Source organism: Equus caballus, chromosome 12 (genome assembly GCF_041296265.1).
Source record: "Equus caballus isolate H_3958 breed thoroughbred chromosome 12, TB-T2T, whole genome shotgun sequence".
NCBI classification, from domain to species: Eukaryota; Metazoa; Chordata; class Mammalia; order Perissodactyla; family Equidae; genus Equus; species Equus caballus.
Window position 1 is genome coordinate 16,084,018 of NC_091695.1, and position 21,171 is coordinate 16,105,188.

Genomic DNA, 21,171 nt, shown 5'->3' on the forward strand with positions numbered 1-21,171 from the left:
TGAACTTAACCACTAGGCCACTGGGGCTGGCCCCATTTCTTTTTTTTTTCTGCCAAAGTATTTTAATACAAATCCCAGTCATCATGTCATTTCAACTTCAATATGCTTCAGTATCTGTGTTTCTAAAAATAGGGAATCTTCATAGATAAACACAAAGACATGATCACATCTAACAAAATTACCAGTAGTTTCCTGGTATCAACCAATTCCTGCTCTGCTGAAGCCACACTTTGCTCCCCTCTCTCCTTCCAGTGCTTGGTTGAGTACCTGCTAGGTCTGCTCGGTACCACATGGTGGCTCACCGTGGCTACCGAACACTTGGAATGTGGGTAGTAAGACTAAGAAACTGAAGTTTCAATTTAATTTAATTTAAATTTGAAAACTAGAGCAAAGTAAAATATTTTGATGTGATAAAAATGTGGGTATATTAGGTTAAACAAAGTGGTATTAGATATTATTAAAATTAATTTCACCCGTTTCCTTTGCTTTTTTATGTGGCTACTAAAACGTTTAAAATGACAATGTGGCTTGTGTTATGTTTTTATTTCATGGTGCTGTACTAAGGATGAGGCCCTGGTCTAAGCACTTGGCTATACTGCCTAATTGAGTTCCTGTAACTCAATGAAGTATGTAGAACTATTCCCATTGTTCACATAAGCAATAAACTCCTTCCTTAGAAAAGTAAACTAACTTTATCTGCAATCATGTAGCTGGTCATTGGTGGAACACAGATTCAGCCTTGATATATTCTCTTAGCTGGTGCTACATTATACCGTATATAAATGTACAATTTACATTGGCCTTTAAAAATATTGATAAAGCTTTGGGATCCTCTTTATTGTTCTAGGGTCTCTGGGATAGAAATCGCTACTTTAATTAAGTCAAACAAAATTCAATTAACTAAGATAGATACCAATACTCTTTAATAAGTTAATGGAATACTGATATCTGTGCCCTTGAAAGTCCCACTGGCCTTATAAGCAATCAGTAGTTTCTGGTATAGGATGGGTATAGTCTTAGAAAATGGTTCAGATTGTGGAGAGGAATATTCAAATTCTCCTATTTCTCCTGTCAGAGTCTGGGACTCAGTAGGATCCTTCATCTCGCCCTCCCTCCCTCCATTGCCACCTGCCATATGGTGCTGGGACTAGGCATGGGTTATTTCACATTCTGAAAAGCACTAGTACCTTTTAACCTGTAGTTGAATAAGGAAGAAGGCAAAATCTAAGATGAAGCCTTAGGCTTCACCAAATGCTAAATTCCAATGCCTTGATTAAATGCTGCATCACTGAAAAAATTTGTCAGCAGATTTTTCCTGAAAGAGGTGGGTTTCCAAAAGTCTGCAGTAGAGGCATTTCTTGACCCCTTTAAGTATCCTCTGTTTATTTCTATAGTACTTAAAATCTCCGACTTTTTAGGCTACTTGTGTGTCTCCCACTATAGACTGTGTGCTACTTAAATGCAGAAACCATTCTTATTTGTGTGGATCCCAAGCACTTGGCCCTGAGACTAGCATACACATTAGGACTCAGTGAACTTTGAAGGCAGGAGGGAGAGAGGGAGAAAGGAAATAGAGTTACTGGTTTATGAATCTTTCTAGATAACTTGGTTTTAGCACTGCCCATTTTCTAACATAGAAAATTTGTTAAAGGCACAAACTCTTACTATATAGAGCTGGATTTTCAACCTCTGGCCACACCAATTACCAGTTGTGTGGCACTGACCAAGTAATTTTACCTATTTAATCGTTGTCCACATCTGTAAAATAGGGCTAAATAAATCCTGCCTCATGCAGTGGATATGAGAATTAAAATAGCTAATGTATATCAAGCTTCGCACAGTGTCTGGTCCACAGGAAGTTCTTAAAAAATGTTAGTTTTCTTATTTTTATCCTGCATATCATAAAGGTGGGAAACATAAAGCAAAAAAGAAAGGTGATAAAAGTGACTTCACTTACCCGGAGAGTATGTAAATATTCCCATCATTTTCCTACTTCTGGGTCCTACAAATGCTCTACCCAGCCATGACCCGTCCAAACACTACTCCTATTCCAATCGTCTTAGATTTCTGTATGTTGCTTTGAAAAATAGTCTGTCCCCATTTATTCCTTAGAATTGCTGCCTGGGTCACAAAGGAGAAGCTATTTGTTTTGGAGCCTGAAGCAAAGTGAAGTTTTACATTGTTAAGTTTTTGGCAGGTGCTTAGTTATCAGCAAGGACAGAGAGTAAATACGATAGAAATATGTGACTTTGGGATCAATTCCGAAGGTTAACTTACTCTCTCCCAGAGATCCAGAGTTTTCCCTCAGCTCAGTGTCAATCCAGTCAAGAGTCTTGGCCAAAGTCTCTTTCAAATCTGAATTCTATGGCTGGGGAAGGAGAAAGAAAAGCCCCTTGATGCCCAGTTGATGCTGTGCTCTCTGTGGTTCTCCTCAGTAATGAGCTCCCATGAGCCTTCTAAGTTGCTTCCTCTGCTGAAACTTCTCACCAAGGATACATGTAAGTTTTCCTGCTGCGTTGGTCAAGTGTGGGGGCCCACTTGGGGAGGGCTTCTCAGAATGGATTCCTCTGGCTTTTATGGTCACTGGAGGTGGATCACCCTGGATTTCCTGTCTGACATCCATTCTTTAATCTAATAACAATGGATTCCACTGTTTAAAAACTTAGTATATGTCTTACATTATTATAAACAGTTTATATGCATTCCATGGTTTCTTTTGTTTTGTGTTTAGGGCCTGAGTTGAATTGAATTGAAGCATGAATTGTTGTATGGAGGCTCATTATTATCATTGTTCCACGCGTGATCTACTTCAGTATTAATTAATTAATTAATTAGTTTAATAAATAAATAAATACTTATAAGCCAAAACATAACCCAAATGTTAGACATTATGAATAACTTACATCTACCTGTGTGTCCCTTCCTTACCCCATCCCATTGCCTATCCTCAAATACCAAGAGATAACTGCATTCTAAATTCTATGTATTTTACTGTTTTAAATTAGAATTTTGCTGATATTGAACATTTTTTCATGACTTTAATGCCATTTAGCTAGTTTTTTTATGATGTGCCTTTTCCTTGGTCCCATTTTTGGGTTACTTATCTATTCTTATTGATTTGTAGGGGTTCTTTTTATATAATCTGGATATTATATAATCTGGGTAAAAGTACCCTGTCATATCTATATCTACGTCTCTGTGTCTATCTCTACCTCTGTATCATCTCCTCTCCTAATTTTGTAGCTTCCTTTTTTCCCTCTCTCTAAATGGTATTTTTTTTTGGTGAGGAGATTGGCATCTCCTCACCAAACATCTGTTGCCAATCTTCCTCCTTTTTTTTCCCTCCCCAAAGCCCAGTACATAGTTGTGTATTCTAGTTGTAGGTCATTCTAGCTCCTCTATGTGGGATGCTGCCATATCAAAGCTTGATGAGTGGTGCTATGTCTGCACCCAGGATCTGAACTGGCGAACCCTGGGCCACCCAAGTGGAACACATGAACTTAACCACTTGGTCATAGAGCTGGCCCCTTCATGGTCTTTTTTGATGAATAGAAGTTCTTTTCAGTTTAATATAATTTATTGATCTTTTCCATTATGTTAGTTGATGTTAGTTGTTATGAACTGAATATTTTTGCCCCTGAAAATTTATATGTTGAAATTCTAACCTTCAAGGTGATGTTATTAGGAAGTGGGGACTTTGGAACGTGATTAGGTCATAAGGGCAGAGTCCTCATGAAAGACCCTACAGAGCTACCTTGTCCCTTCCACCATGTGAAGACAAATCAAAAAGATGCCTTATATGCACCATAAAGTGGGCCCTCACCAGACACTGAATATGCCAGTGCCTTGTCTTGGACATCCTATCATCCAGAACTATGAGAAATAAATTTCTGTTGTTTATAATCTACCCAATCTATGGTATTTTGTTACAGCAGCCCAAAAGACTAAGACAATAGTACTTTTTGTGTCCTCTTTAAGAAATTCTTATATAGTCAACTAACATTTGACAAGGAAGCCAAGAATTTCAAAGGAGAAAAGATAGCCTTTTCAATAATGGTACTGGGATGACTGGATATTCACCTGTAAAAGAATGAAGCTGGACCCATATCTTATACCACTCACAAAAAATAACTTAAAATGGATTAAAGACTTAAATGTAAGACCTGAAGCCATGAAAACTCCTAGAAGAAAACATAGGCTTAAAGCTCCCTGACATGGGCCTTTGTAGTGAAGTTTTGGATATGATACTTAAAGGACAGGCAACTATTTTTTATTTTAAAAATAAACAAGTGAAACTACATCAAACTAAAAAGCTTCTGCACAGCAAAAGAAACCATTAACAAAGTGAGAAGAAAACTTACGGAATGGGAATAAATATTTGCAAACCATATATCTCATAAGGGGTTAATCCAAAATATATAAAGAACTCATACAACTCAATAGCAAAAAAACAAATAGCCCAATTAAAAAATGGACAAAGAACCTGAATAGATGTTTCTCCAAAGAAGATATACAAAAGGCCAACAGCTACATGAAAAAATGCATATCACTAGTCATTAGAAAAATGCAAGTTAAAACCACAATGAGATATCACCTCATGCCTGTTCTAATGGCCATGATGCGGAAGACAAGAGGCAACAAATGTTGGTGTGGATGTGGAGAAAAGGGAACCCTTGTGCACTGTTGATGGGATTGTAAATTGCTACAGCCACTATGGAGAACAGTACGGAAGGATTTTCAAAAAACTAAAAATGGAACTACCATATCATCCAGAAATTCCACTTCTGGAATATATCTAAAGGAAATGAAAACACTAACTGGAAAAGATATCTGCATGTTCATAGCAGCATTATTTACAATGACCAAAACATGGAAGCAACCTGTGTCCATTGATGGATGAATGGATAAAGAAGTGCTATATATTTACAGCAGAATTTTGAGCCACAAAATATGAGGAAATCCTATCATTTGTGACAACATGGATGGGCCTTGAAGGCATTATGCTAAGTGAAATAAATCAAAGACAAATACTGTATGATCTCACTTATATGTGGCACCTAAAAAAAAAATGAAACTCATAGAAAAAAGATATCAGACTCGTGGTTACCAGAGGCCAAGAGTGGGGGCAAGGGGAATTGGAGAAATGTGGTGAAAAGTACAAACTTCCAGTTGTAAAATAGTTAAGTACAGACCGTCCCTAATTTATGATAGTTCAATTTACAATTTTTTTGACTTTACAATGGTGCAAAAGTGATACACATTCAGTAGAAACTGTACTTTGAATTTTGATCTTTCCCTAGGCTAGTGACATTCAGTACTATACTCTCTTGTGATGCTGGGCAGTGGCAGTAAGCTACAGCTCCCAGTCAGCCACTCAATCACAACAGTAAACAACCAAATCTGTTTTTCACTTTCGGTACATTATTCAATAAATTACATGAGATATTCAACACTTTATTATAACATAGATGATTTTGCCCAACTGTAGGTTAAAGTAATGTTCTGAGCATGCTTAAGTTAGGCTAGGCTAAGCTATGATGTTCAGTAGGTTAGATATATTAAATGCATTTTTGACTAACGATATTTTCAACTTATGATGAGTTTATTGGGACATAACCCCATCAGGAGTCAAGAAAGATCTCTACTAGTGATGTAACTTACAACGTGATGACTATAGCTAACACTGCTGTAATATAGATAGGAAAGTTAAGAGAGTAAATTCTAAGAGTTCTCATCACAAGGAAAATGTTTTTTTCTTTCTTTTCTTTTAATGGTATATATATGAGAGGATGGATGTTAGCTGAACCTACTGTGTTAATCATTTCACAATATATGTAAATCAAACCATCATGCTCTATGTCTTAAACTTACACAGTGATGTATGTGAACTATTTCTTAGTAACTGGAGAAAGAAAAGAAATCCTTCCCTATTCCAAATTTATAAAGATACTCTTTTACATTAATATCTAGATGCTTTATTTTTTTGTTTTTCACATTTATATCTAAAACCCACCTGGAATGAATTTTTGGACATTCTGTGAGGGAGGGTCAAAGATTTTTTTTATATGGATATTCAATTGAGCTATCACCATTTATTTAAAAGCCTATTTTTTATCCGTAGCTCTTCTGTGCAATTGGGAGAAAATTGAATGTTCACATATAATATGTATTTGCCTCTTGACTACACTACACTATTGGTCTATTTGTCTATCTTTGCATCCATCGCTGTCTTAATAACTGTAATCTTAATAATCCTTTTTTTTTTTTTTTAAGATTGACACTTGGGCTAACAACTGTTGCCAATCTTTATTTTTTTTTTCTACTTTATTGCCCCAACCCCCCAGGTACATAGTTGTATATCTTAGTTGCAGGTCCTTCTAGTTGCGGGATGTGGGACGCCGCCTCAACGTTGCCTGACGAGCGGTGCCATGTTTGCGCCCAGGATCCGAACCCTGGGCCGCCGCAGCAGAGCGTGCGAACTTAACCACGCGGCCACGGAGCCAGCCCCTTAATAATTCTTGATCATCAGTAGTGTAAGTCTACTAATTTGATCTTATTCAAAGGTAGTTTAACTTGGCCTTTTCATTTTTATGCACATTAGAGAATATGCTTGTCAATTTCCATAAAAATATCTTCTGGGATTTTATTTTCAATTGCAATGAATCTATTGATCGCGTTTGGAATACTGAGCGTTTTACTAATCTTAGATCCTAAATGGTCAAATCTTAAATGGTATATCCCTCAATTTATTTAGGTCTTTAATTTCTCTAAATGCTTTCAAGATGTTTTCTAATTTTTCATTGTTGAGTTTCATACAGCATTTTGAAGATTTATTTCTAGACTTTCTACTTTCTAGATTTGCCTAGGATGTAGAAAACTGGAAATGGTGTTGTTCCTAGCCTATCAACAGAAAAAAAATCTAGATAAATGACAAATTCATGACTTCTTTGAACTTATCAGAGTGTTGAGGTTGCAGAGTAACCAAACATCCCGAAATGTGGAAATACAAATCCATCCAAGCAGAGATGGAACACAAGCACTGGCTCATTGGGAGAGCATCAAAGGAAAAAATACCAAGAGCAACAGAACTGGGTAAGAAAAATACAGCTAAGTTTTAAAAAAATAAATTGCCTAATGGCCAAATGTAGGCTAGCATGAGACTACAGAATGCCTGCGAGCCATAGACACAAAGGGAGTTCATGCTCACTCACAGGATCTTCTCTATAGAGACCCCCACTAGGCGTTTATGAGAAGTATTGGGGGTAGGGCAGAGACTGGAGGAAATCTACATTGGTCATACAGGCTTGGATGAGGAGAGCAGCTGCCATTGTTGGAAAAACACACAGCCTGACTCAGACCCTTCTCACTTAGAAAAAAAGCTTTAGGCCTCTGAGGAAGGTGCCTTTTGCCCCAGGGTACATGTCAAGATCCACTGGGGCAGGGTGAAGTGTGAAAGAAAAGAATATTCTACCATTGAGGAGGAGTAGGCAAAAAGGCCTGGACCCAGATTCCTATGCCAATGCCATTTAAGGTCTTCTCTGGCTGGGGGAGGGATGGTAAAATCTGCCATGCAAGACCCACCAAAGATACAAGTCAAAATTTGGCTGTCATAACAAACATGGTAACAGATCACAGATGCTTTGGCCTGGCTCAACAGTAGACTTGAAAGAACAAAGGAAAGCATAGTGACTTAAAGATAGGTTAATATAAATTACCAAACTGAAACATGAACAGAAAAAAGAGCAGGAAAAAACCTGAAGAACAGAGTATCCAGTAACTCTGGGACAATAACAAAAATCTTGAAAGAGAAAGAATAGAGCAAAAGAAATATGTGAAAATATAATGACTAAGAATTTCCAAAAATAATGAAATATATCAAATCACGGATCCAAGAATCTCAGAGAACACAAGCAGGATAAACAACAATAACAAAAAGAAATGAAAAGTAAAACCACACATTGACACATCATATTTCACTTGCTGAAAATCAAAGACAATGAGAAAATCTTGAAGGCATCCAGGGAAAAAAGACACATTATATAAAAAAAGAAGGTATGAATTACAGCAAACTTCTCATCAGAAGCTGTGCAAGCTAGAAGGAAATAGAGTGATGTCTTTAAAGTATTTAGTAAAGTAAAAACTCCTGCCAAGCCATAATTTTATGTCAGGGAAAATATTTTTAAAAAACAAAGGTAAAGTAAAGATTTTTTGACAATCAAAAACTTATAGAATTCATACCAGCTGATCTATACTACAAGAAATATTAACATTTTTCAGGCAAGAAGAATATGATATCTGATAGAAACTTGGATGTACACAAAGAAATGAAAAGTTCCAGAATGGTTAAAAAAGGGTAAATATAAAGACTCTTTTTCTTATCTTAGTTTCTCTTAAAGGCAATTGTCTAAAGCAAAAGTGGTGGCAATATATTGTGGGTTTATAGCATATGTAAAAGTAAATGATATGAAAACAACACAAAAAGTGCAGGAGATTTGAAAGTATACTGTTGTTTGGTTCTTAGAATAAATGTGAAGTTGTATAAAAATGTTTAAAGGTAGACTGTGATTAATTAAAAATGCATATTATTTATCAGAGGGCAAATACTAACATATTTTAAAAAGAAGTATATATAATAAACAAATAGTAAGGTAAAAGGGAATCATAAAAAATGTACAACTAATCCAAAATTACTGACATGGTTTTGTATTTTTATTTTACTTTTTCTTGAGCTTAATTAACTCTCATTTCACTACTTTTTGATTTTTAAAATCCATTTCTATTTTATTGCATTTCTAACTGAATGTTTTATTTTCATATCCATAAAAGTTTATTTGACTATATTTAATTCAGCTTTGAGTACTATGGTGCAGATTTCTTTAGCTTTGTGAATGTGTTTGTGGTGGAGAATTTTCAGTATTTGTATCAGTAGAAGTACTCTGATTTACCTTTTCAGATTTTTTCACAGTAGTTTTATTTGTATATAGTTAAAAAAAATTCCTATTAATTCCTTAGACATGGTCTTGAGTGTGAGAGAGACATAGCTCCTTCTCCTTTAGTCTCATATCCACACTGTAGCAGGAAGAGGAAGGAAGGAAGAAGAGTAAAGGCTGAAGAGCAAGGTGCTGACTGGGGATACCAATTACGCATGACCTCTTTAAAAAAACTTCCAAAAGCCCCACCGGTTACCTTTGCTCACATTTCATTGGCCAGTCCTGGATCATATGGCCATGTTTAGCTGCTAAGGATTCTGGGAAGGTGATTTTTCCTGTGGGCATGAATAGAAAGGAGTAAAGACAATAGAGGTTTTGAGCAGCACCTGCCACCAAAGAGGAGGAAGAAATATTTTTTATCAGACACTTCTTTGTTTTATAAAAGAAATAGTGGTAATCATTTTCAGTGCTACTGATTAGATTTTAATTTAGTGCCCCTTCTCCTATAAAATTTGACACAAAGACGTATACTTTGAATGGGTGTAAATAATTTAAAAATCCTAATTAACATTTGTGGAACAACCACTATATATCAAGCATTGTGTTAGATAAACATTTTAAGACAGGTTATTTCATTTCACATTCTAACAATCCTGAAGGTATGTATTATTAGCCCCATTTAACAGATATGAAAACTGAGACTAAAAGCTATTAATTTTCTGAAGTTGCAAAACTACTAAGTGGTGGAAACAAAATCTGAAAACATTTTTTTCCTGAAGTGGTCTTTCCATTATGCTATGTTTTCTTTCAAAACCAAACATTTTTTGAAGATCATTTTTAGTCATGGCGGTATATCTTCACTAGTGTGCAAGTGCCATTAATTTGTTCCAAAAGTTCCCTTTCCTCACGGGTACAAAAGCTATCCTTTATGGCATCTGCAATATTTCCCCAAGAATTGACATCTACTTTTCAATGTGTAATTAAAGTTAGAGAATGATGCAGCTCAGAGAATTCATGAAACTATTGTGGTTGATATTTTTACCAGTGTGCAATTACCAGAAACAAGTATGGGTGGAAGGGAACGGTGAGTAGTATGACCTCATAATGAAGAATCCTATGAAATTTTAAATTATGTTTACTTCCTGAATTTGCTCAGAATAGTCTTTAAATCTGGAGCTTAAGTTTATGATATCTCTAGAAGTACAAATTTCTGTTTCCTTTCTTTTCCAGGACAGTTTTTCTTTGATTTTGTAGAGAGTGTTTCCTGAACCTTTAGAAATAATCTATTGTTTTTTAAAAAGATAATTTTTTAAAAGATAAAATTTTTAAAAAATTTTAAAAGATAAATATTATAGATATTTTAGAAACATTTGGAAGCTACCAATAATAAAGAAAAAATTCTAACCACACTTATAATACAACGCCTAGAGATAAGCACTAACACTGTTTATGAGTATATTACTGTGTTTAAATACATCTTCCACTTTTGGACTTCAGCATTTTCATCTCCCTGGTCTCATTTTTTGTCACAACATTTTTTGGGAAGTAGAGAGAGGATAGCTATAAACCCAGCTGCTGGGTAACCTTGCATAAATAGGTAGCTTCTTCCAGACTCAGAATCCCAACTGTAAGATCAAAATAATAATATTGTACCAGTTGGAAGTTTTTACAATTCAACTGACAAAAAATCCTATTGTGTGTACTTTGAAAGGGAATGCACTCATGTAACTGAAATTCCTGAGGTAAGGCGGGCTCCAGGTGAGACTTGCTGCAGTGGCTCGAATGTTACCACTGCCCGGTTTCTTTTCTTCTTGACGCTCGTCCCTTGGCCACGCTGACTACTTTTCTACTCTCACGTGGCGGCCCTCTGGAAGCTCATGAGTCCCTTTGTCACAAAGTGGCTGCAGCGGTTCTAGACCAGACAGACTCACTCAAAACTATTTAAGCAAATGTTTCTGTCTCTTCTGATGGGTTCTGCTTAAGACAGAGTATGCTTCTTGCCTGTGAATCCAGCAAATGCCTCCCTGTCTCTCTGACTGTGTGACTTTCCATCCCTCAACCAATATTTTGGCCAGTGGGTGGTTTATTAGAGCTGCTTAAGCCAGTCGAGACCTACATCTAGGTGCTCAATATCATCCAAATCACTTGGCTGGGACTGGGGTGGTGTGGTTCCTGCAAAGCAAAATCTGAGTAGTTTTGACAGGAATAGAGGAAAACAGATGCTATGGAAGAAACAAAAAAATGCACAATAAGAAAATTTGCCTTGCAATATTGCTGTGACTATTAGAGACAATGGCTGCAAAATTTCTGGCGTAGTGCCTGGCACATAGCAGGTAATCAGTAAATGACAATTACTGTTCCCGGGATTGTCATCACTATCATCATCATCACTTATGGGGTGTTCAAGGCGTCATAGTCGAAGTGATGTTGAAGCATAGAATGCTAGAGTGAGAAGGGACATGAAAGATAATCTAGTCTCATTCTGACATTTTATGTCTGTAGAATTGCAGATTGTAGAGATGAAGGGACTTGCCTAAAGTCACCCAGCTGGCAGCCCCTTCCCCTGGATCTCTCTTTTCTTCTCCCTTCAGTCTCATACTCCCGTGGTGACCCAGAAAATTGGGGCAAAAAATACTCCTAATGTCGTAATTACTGGATGTTTTTAATTTCTCAAAGTTCTCTAACTAAATAAATTGAAACACATTTTGAACCTTTTCCTAACTCACAGTTTCTTGGCAAAGTTTCACACTGGAGACAAGAAATTCCATGGGGAATTAGGTCCCTTGATCACAGCTTGTGGTTCAATTTATTTTAAATAGTTCAAGCATGTTGATATTGAAAAACAATCCTCAGTCTTCTAGCAAATGAGTGGGTTTTCTAAACTGAAAAACAGGACCTGACACTCCCTCATTAGTTGTTTTCTGTAGCTGCTTTTCTGTTTCTAAACGACTGATCTAGAGATTGGCCTTGGGACTGATTTCCTGAATCCTTCCCTTTGTGACTTCTCCACACCACCATAGGCTGTTAATTTTCTAATAGATCACAGAAACCAGGAAATTTTGTTGTGTGGAAGCAAGATTAACACTGTTAACTGGCAATAACGATCACAAAATCAAAATCACTAGAAAGGAATCTTGGTATCATGGAGACAGTACCTCAGCAACTTGACCAAAAACTATCTGTGTGAGAAGTCAGCTAAACTCTGGCCCTTAGTTGCTCCATCTGTAAACTAAGGAGATTGGATTAATGGTCTACAAATTTCCTTTCAGCTCTAAAGTTTATTTGGTTTCCCCTGATGAAGTGGCTTAGCCCACTGGGGGCCTTCGATGCAGAGGAAGGAGCCTGGTGGAAGAGTTTTGTTGTGAAGAAAGCATCCTGTGTTCCAGGGCACAACCCTACAGTCTCCTCAGCCCAGGATATCCCTTTAAGTGACAAGCTCTCACAACGAAGAGGCAATTTTTCCTGAGCCTAAAGAGAAGAAACTTCACGTTCAACTCCTTGCTCTAAGACTGAGCATTCCCCAAACAAGGTAGGGAATGCCATACCCAGAGGTTTTCTCAGGTTGACTGAAAATGAAAGGCTACAAATCGCTGTGTGATCTAGGGTGAATCACTTTCCCTCCCTGAGCCTTAGTTTCTGCCTGTGTAAAAAGGAGAGGATTGGAGGGAAGGTGTCCTAAAGTTCTTTTTGGTATTCACATTCTGGGATTCCGTGAAGTACCACTTGAAGGTCCAGAGTGAGTCATGGAAAGGATGCCCTTGTGATGTGAATATGAGCTCACAGCAATAGGTTTTCCAGGCTCTCTATCACTTTATTATTTTGTTCTTTTCAGATTTCTGTCTCTGAGGCTTTATGTCAGGGGATAAAATTCTACCTAGTTAGGGTCCAGACCATCACTTATCTACCTAGGCTTTTACATGTAATATCATGCAGAGGGAACAATATATGTAAAGAGCAAGTTTGGAAGAATGATATATATTTCAGAAGAGCTGGAATGTAGGCTCCAGGAAATGTGATGACAATTGAAGCTAGATAAATGAACAAGCTCCAGTTCTTATGCGCTGTGCTAATACTGTTGGATTTAATCTTGTAGGCAAGGGGAAACCATTGATAAATTTCAAGTCAATGCATAACTTGTTCAAATTTGCATTTTAACAGTATAGAAATAATAATAATAATAATAACTTGCATTTATTGAAGGCTCGCTATGGGCTGAATACTCTGTGTCTTACTGTATTTAACAGAAAGATCACTTAAATTTCCAGTGTTGAAAGCTGAGATAAATGAACTAATGTTGAAGGAACCAGGCAACGTTTCCTAGACAATGGACATTATAGAGTGGGTAGGACTTGGAGAGAGAGGCAAAGAGAGGCAGGCTCACGGTGTAATGTGAAAAATAAAAGGGATGCTCTTGTGGTGGGTAACAGTTGTGTTCATGAGAAGGTGAGGAGACCTCTCAATAGAACAATGACGTGTTGTTTAGTGGCCAGTAACATTGGTTTGAAGGAATATGGGGAAGTACTTTGGAAGGTTCTAAAAGTCAGATAGAGGAATTTAGGCCTGATTTCCAGGAAACTGGGAGACAGTGGTGGTTTCTGAGTGATCCAAGCAGAGGGAGACTCAGTAAGAATTTCGACTTCAGTATAAAGAATAAAGTGGGGAGATGAAGACTGGAGACACCTGGAGACGGTTGGAGCACATAAAGGCTGCGGTCATCCTCACATGAGCTTATATCCCACCTGAAGATGGAGGCTCCAGGAAGACAGAGGAAGGAACTGGTAATATCCACAGCATGTGGGGATTGTGTAAATATGGGAAATGCAGGAGAGGCATGAGTTAGAGTTGACTCTAAGGTTTCCAGCCTGAGGGCCAGGGAGAATGGTGGTGCTGCTGTAAGACTAGGTGTGAAGAGGAGTTCTGTCAGTCACCCCTGCTGGGAGATAATGACAGATTCCATAGCCCAGTCTCACCAGCTGCGGCTCTCACCTCTGTACGAATCCCTACCATGGGATGGAGGAAGAAAGGGAGATCCCCATTCCTCACACTCTGCTCAGTATCCCACATAGCTTCTTCATCTCTCATGTTCCAGAGATGGTAGCACTGACACGTTCCCAATAACTTGCAGTTTCCTGGAATGTTCCTGCTATTCACAGGGAAGGTATAATAAATGGATTTGGGTAGGTTTTGTACCAACCAGTGGTCTTGATATCATTTCTCTCAGGTATGGGAGGGCCTCACCCCTTTCTCCTCTGGCTGAGGCATGGAGGCTTTCCCTTCCATTTGAGATAGGCATGGGTTTCAGCCTTGGCTCAATCACTTACAAGCAATATTTATTTGGGCAAGTTACTTAACCTCTCTGAACTGCAATTTCCTCATCTATCAATTAGTTACCTCAAAGTAGAACAGGGAGAATTAAATGAGGGAACGACTGTAAAGTGCTTACCACAGTCCAGCACACAATGGATACTGAATAAAGGGCAGCAGTGTCTGCTGTTGTGGTTCTTGGAATGACAATGAAAATGGTGACCATCAGGTAACCACATGCTTTAGTTTCCTTCAGACTGCCAAACTATAGCACAGCCTCTTTGGTTGGTTCTTGATGTCTTGTTTACATTCCTCTGCACCAATAAGGGAGCCCCATCTGGTTTCCTCTCTCTTGTTCAGTCATTCTTCTTGGGTGCCCTTCTTTTATTCCATGCAATCCCCCTTTTCTTCTCTGGTTTTAGCGAGGTGACTTGCTGAGGATTCTCTTAGCACTTTTTCAACTAGTGAATGTCTTCAAATTCTCATGAGGAGAAAAGTTGGCCAGGGGAGGTATTTAATCTATTTCAGTATTGAAGCACAAGTGGAAGAAGGGAAAATAAGAGGAATAAGGAATATTTCAAAGTAGTTTTAAAAGCAGAGAAAAGTCTTGAGATTTTTCTCTGCCTCATTTTATAAATGTGCTGTTAAGTTGCATGACTTTTCAAGCTTCCTGAGAGCAAAAGCCATCTTTCTTTCTTCCTTCATGTGTCCTGAATCGCATAGGCATATAGTAGGTGCTTAATAAAACATTTGGTCAAAGAATTGAATTAAAATAAATCCTCACCTGCTGCTAACAAAAATGTTTGCCAATGGTGGTAAGACTGGAAGGCAGAAACAAGCTGACTGGCGAATCCCCATATGTTATGTTTGAATTATTGTTTGAGAGTGAGCTATATTCTTAACAACTTCTACATGTCCATTTGGTCCCGGGTGTCAAAATTTTCTCAAAATGTTTGTAAAAATTTATGAAACTGTGGGATTGGGCAAAATCATAAGGCCTGATAGAATTCAGAAACTTTATATAGTTCATGTAAGGAAAATATTGAAGACACTCTTTAGAAAGGCAGAAATATTAATGAGATTGGCATTTCTGGGAAATAATTGGAGGAAACGAGGGATCCAGGAGGAGAAGATCATTTGAGAATTTCTAAAACAAAGGCATGATGAGAAAACACTGAGAACAAGAGAATTGTTAGTAATTAATATGGATGCTTATTAATACTGAAAGTGTTGATTATTTTTTCAGTGTGGTATACTTGAAATAACATACTACTTTGAATGAAATGATCTGGTTCTTGTTCTGCATTCATTTCTTTTTTTTTCTTTCTTTTTTTGAGGAAGATTAGCCCTGAGCTAACTAGTGCCAGTCCTCCTCTTTTTGCTGAGGGAGCCTGGTCCTGAGCTAACATCGTGCCCATCTTCCTCTACATTTTTTACATGTGGGATGCCTACCACAGCATGGTGTGCCAAGCGGTGCCATGTCCGCACCCGGGATCTGGGCCGGCGAACCCCGGGCTGCCGAGAAGTGGAACGTGCGAACTTAACCGCTGCGCATCGGGGCCAGCACCTGCATTCATTTCTTAATGGGGGCCTTGGCTAGTTCATAACCTCTCTGAGTCTCAGTTTTCTCACTTGGGATTTGGGGATGACAGAGTTTTTGTGAGGTAGATTGAATAGTGTCTTGCATGGGGTGGGCTATTGTGCAGTGAATGGATAAACATTTGCTATATTAACAAACAAACAAATAAATAAATCAGTCAGATGTTACATGTGAAAGGGTTCCATCAATAGGCAAATGTTAAATAAACATGAAAAATTGGTGTTATGATTGTATTTGTTTTGTCACAGGGCTCTTCTCTGAGATCTGACTTCTTCAAGTGAAATCCATGGCCAGTACAAATAACGTGACTGAGTTAATATTCACTGGCCTTTTCCGGGATCCAGATGTGCAGAGAGTGTGTTTTGTGGCATTTCTCATTGTGTACTTGGCCACAGTGGTGGGCAATGGCCTCATCGTTCTGACGGTTAGCATCAGCAAAAGTCTCAATTCCCCCATGTACTTCTTCCTAAGCCAGCTGTCTCTGGTGGAGATCAGTTACTCCTCTACGGTTGTCCCTAAATTCATCACAGACTTACTTGCCAAGATTAAAACCATCTCCCTGGAGGGCTGTCTGGCTCAGATATTCTTCTTCCACTTCTTTGGAGTCACTGAGATCCTCCTGCTTGTGGTGATGGCCTATGACCGCTATGTGGCCATCTGCAAGCCTCTTCATTATATGAACATTATGAGCCACCAAGTGTGTCAAGTACTGGTGGCTGGTTCCTGGCTGGGAGGCTTTGTTCACTCCATAATTCAGATTCTCATCACCATCCAATTGCCCTTCTGTGGTCCCAATGTGATTGACCACTACTTCTGTGATCTCCAGCCATTGTTCAAGCTTACCTGCACTGACACCTTTGTGGAGGGGGTTATTGTGTTGGCCAATAGTGGCTTAATTGCTTTGTGCTCCTTCCTCATCTTGGTGACATCCTATATTGTCATCCTGGTCAACGTGAGGAACCATTCTGCAGAGGGAAAGCGCAAAGCCCTCTCTACCTGTGCCTCTCACATCACAGTGGTCATCTTGTTCTTCGGACCTGCCATCTTCTTCTACATGCGACCCTCCTCCACCTTCACTGAGGACAAACTAGTGGCTGTGTTCTATACTGTCATCACCCCAATGCTGAACCCCATCATCTACACACTCAGAAATGCTGAGGTGAAAATGGCCATGAGGAGGTTGAGGGGCAAAAAGGAAAACGTAGGGATGGAGTGAAAATGTGAAAGTGAATAAAAAATGTGTGTCTGATTATTCTCTGTTCTTGAAATGGATTTTGATTTTAGTGGGACATTCACACATGGCGGAAACAAATATAAGGACTTAACGTAACTGCTGATGTGATTTTCCTTAGTAACCAAAGACTATGCTATGTTTATCTAGTGTTCCAAGGGACAGAGGTCAGACTGGCTCGATGATATCCAACAATATACTGGTATTAGGTAACATGAAGACTCAAACTAAGTGCAAATGCAAAGGAGAACATCTTGACAAATATTTTGTATGTTATTCACTTCTTCCTGTGACCACCATCCATGCTTTCTTCTTTCCTTTCTTCTTCCTTCCTTCCTTCCTTTTCCTCCCTTTGTTCAATCTCCCTCATGATAACAACCTAGATTTCATTAAGAAAGGAAACCAAATAGAAGAATTATTGGTGGATATTTTGGATGAGGGTACCAATCTGTTCTCTTCCAATGTGGACAAGAGCATCTTTGAAAATTGAGTGCATAAATTTTTCTATTCTCCTGGTTGGTTCTTGGCATCTTGTACCATAGACTATTTGATCACAAGTATTTGAAAAATCCCTGGAGCAATTTTACTTCTTGTGACATGTTGGCACAAAAGATAGTCCTTAAGTCTCTGTGAGTCCTCTTGCAATGTTCAACTTCCCTGAACAACAGCGAAATATCAAAATGCCATAGATCCTAGCTATCAACAGGGAAAGATCAAGTCAACCTTTTTAACAAAAAGGATATCTCTTTTAGCTTAATCAGATGTAAAAAAAACCACAGAGTGTAGAAAATGCTTTTAGGCTTAAATTGAAGAATGCAGTGGAAGGAAATACTGTCCATGTATGTTTCTACTCCAGACTCTGTCCTTTATTCTAAGTGAACATGCCAAGTCCATATCTTTTCATGCCTATTGGTGTTTCTTGGTGAAGTGAAATGAGACAGTCTGTGTCTACAATGTTGTTTCACCTCTCATCATTGTGAACACCCCATATCATTGTGAACAATTTAGAGAATATTGAAAAATTGGAACTTGCTGGCTTTGGAATTACACAGAATGGCTTTGCATTTGCCCTCAGTCCTTCCACCTCTCCTTGAGGATCAGATGAAGTACTGCAAGCAGCTTCCTTGTAGAAGGATGGGGCATCACAGTTGTGCTATAGGCCTTAGGGACTTTTCTCTTTCTCCTTAGTGCTTAGGTTGAGCAGATAGATGAATAGTGGTTTTAAAGGGAACAGGAAATCTTCCCACTTCCCTTGGTGTCCCCAGTAATTATGGCCATGGATGGCCATCAATATTCCCTTAGTAAATACCACTTCTACGTGGAATGGCTTTACCACCTCTTTCCTTATGGCAAAATCCTACGTATCCTTCATGTCCTAGATTAAACTCATCTCTCTTATGAGGCCTTCTCTGTCCTCCCTCCTCCTTGGCTTGAATTTGTGTCTCCTGTGCATGGTTATTTTTACATACTTTTCTCATTGCCCTTATCACTTTGATTGTATTATTTAACGTGTGCTTCTCTCTCAGTAGACTGTAACCTCTCAAGGGCAGGACCATCCACTAACCTCCTTCTTTGCAGCTCTAAATATCATGCACATAGATAGCTGGTGCTTCCTAAGTGCTTGCTGAACAAACAACCCTTCAGGCCCATGGGGAATCCTTTCTAGATCAGTTCTTACTGATTCTTTCTGAATCCATTTCACAGTGTGGAGCACTTCTCTTATTGTTTAAATATGAAGAGCTCAGGCTCTGAAATTCATCAGGCTGTTCCAACTGCCTCTCAGCCACACCCCAAGATCCAAGCTGCTTAACTTCTCTGAGCACCTGTTGTTGCAGAAGTACAATAAGATTAAAAGTAGTATGAACTTCATAAGATTATTCTGAATATTAAATAAGATAATATACATGTAAAAGTTTTAGTAAAGAACATAGTATAGAGTTGTGATGTGGACTCAATAAATATCACCATCATCATCATTATCATTACTACTGGTGATTAATTTTATTTTACACGAGAACAGTATGTCTGTCCACACATAGGTCTTCTTTTAGTCCTTTTGAGCTACTCAAAATAGGCCTTGATTGCACCCCAAAAGGCTTTCAAGTGTTTGAAGGCCATTCAATCCTTCTGTTTTGAGACTTCTTTCAGCTGAACATTCTCTGTTGTTTAATTGCTTTCGAGTGCCTCATACAGTACCTGCCATGTTGTAGGTGCTAAATAAATATTTGTTAAATAGATATCAACTGTAACACAGCCTCCCCATTATCTTTTATGCTGAATGTACTTATATTCCGTCAATGTGTACTTTAGGGCAATCAGGTCTGGAGCTAAACTCAGTGGAGCTACCCTCCCTTTCTCTGGATGCCTTACTTGTATTGCAGCAGGGTAGGCCTTCAGGGTGTAGACTGGGACAGGAGCCCCTTACTCATGTGCACGTTTGGTTTCCTCCCTGAGAGCTATGGAAAGAACATCATCAATGAGCTCTGAGTCATTGGATACTGCGTGGGCAGATAATATCTACTGTAACTGCACTGTCAAAATTCTCTGGGATTACCTCACCTACTGAGGGTGGAGAATCGGTAGGTCTATTGAGAGCTAATTACTCATTTTGTTCTGGTCTCACTGGAAACACACAGGAACCAAAGGGAAGCATTTTTCCCATTGCTTTAAGAGACAGAGAGTGTTGTAACGTTTTAAAAATGCCTACTCAAGCCACAGAAGTAGTAACAATCTAATTATACCATTTAGCATTGGAGACCATGTAGCTACTTCTCTCTTGTTGATTCTGTCATAGCATTAAAAAAATGTAATGTTTTAGGCAATAAACATAATGTAATCTCATTAAAGAAAAACTGGTAACATGCTGCAAGCTACCTTGCATAAACAATTTGTATTTTTTCCCCCATTTATTATTTGTCTCCTTTTAGGTAAGGTTTGATGGCATATAACAGAAAAATCCCAACTTATGAGATAGAATTACAAAAGTACAGAGATGAAAAATCCAGCACCGTTGTGGAGGTCCAACAATGTTATCAGAAATCTACACTCTGCCATCTTCAGTCTGTAGCTTCAACCTCATGACCTCAAAGGGCTGCCAGTGCTCCATATGAGTGCTGTCCAGTAGAGCTTTATGCTGTGCTGGAGATGTTCTATGTCTGTGCTGTCCAATAGGGTAGTGAAATGAGTAGTTGACATGTGGTTAGTTAAACCAAGGAACTGGATTTTACATATTACTTGAATTTTGATAAGTTTAAATTTACATACTGCATGTGGCAATTAGATGCATATTGCACAACACCACTCTAGCATTTCATCTATATTCCAAGAAGAAGTAAAGAGGAAGGAAGGAAGATAAACTGGTCACTTTCCCTTTTAAGAGGTTTCCCAAAAGTGCCACACAGCAATTTTGCTCTCATCTTATTTGATTGAAAGTAATCACTTAGGAACCCTTAATTGCAAAGCAGACTGGCAACTATAATCTTTATTCTGTGTGGAATTGTCTTTAAAAATCAGAGTTATGTTCTTTTCCTAAAGAGGAAGGGAAGAATGGATGTAAGTACTGGCATATATTCTCAGGCAGTGTATTACATACCAATTTCCAGAGCAATTAAAAATTTTCATAAAAGATTTATAATTGTGTGGTAGTATTCAAAGTCCAGTTGTAGCATAATTTTCTTAATCAATCACTCATTTCAGGGCTTTTAGATTCATTTAATAATTCATTCAACAAGACTTAATGAGCATGTAGTATGTGCCAGGCATTGTTCTAAGTTTTAGGGACACACAGAGGTACATGAGACACAGAAGGTCCCTGCCTACGTGGGGCTTACATTTTAGGTAAACATTCTGCTTTCTTAAGTTCCTGTGGTCTAGATCAGCATTGTTAATAGAAGTTTCTGTGATGATAGAAATGTCCTATATCTATGCTAACGCATGGTAGTTCTTAGCCATGAGGCTAATTAGTACTTGAAATATGCCTAGCATGACTGGAGAACTGAATTTTTAATTTTATTTAATTTTAACTAACTTAAATTTAAATAGCTACATGTGTCTGGTGGCTACCACATTGGATAGCACAGGTCTACAACAGCTTAGTACTTACCTCT

The 21,171-nt window shown here is 38.3% G+C and overlaps 1 protein-coding gene and 1 pseudogene across 1 annotated transcript; one reads left to right on the forward strand and one right to left on the reverse strand.

The window, feature by feature from the left end:
* The window catches only part of LOC138916589 (olfactory receptor 4S2-like), a 29,050-nt pseudogene extending 19,873 nt beyond the window's left edge, over positions 1 to 9,177 (reverse strand).
* A 4,078-nt stretch (positions 9,178 to 13,255) lies between these two features.
* On the forward strand, positions 13,256 to 19,866 carry LOC138916608 (olfactory receptor 4B1). Its single transcript, XM_070229555.1, has one exon. The coding sequence runs from the start codon at positions 16,121 to 16,123 to the stop codon at positions 17,048 to 17,050; it is 930 nt and encodes a 309-aa protein (XP_070085656.1). The 5' UTR covers positions 13,256 to 16,120; the 3' UTR covers positions 17,051 to 19,866.
* Positions 19,867 to 21,171: the final 1,305 nt, after the last annotated feature.

Coding starts and splice junctions, on each gene's coding strand:
- LOC138916608 (XM_070229555.1), top strand. CDS start 16,121: ATGGCCAGTACAAATAACGTGACTGAGTTAATATTCACTGGCCTTTTC.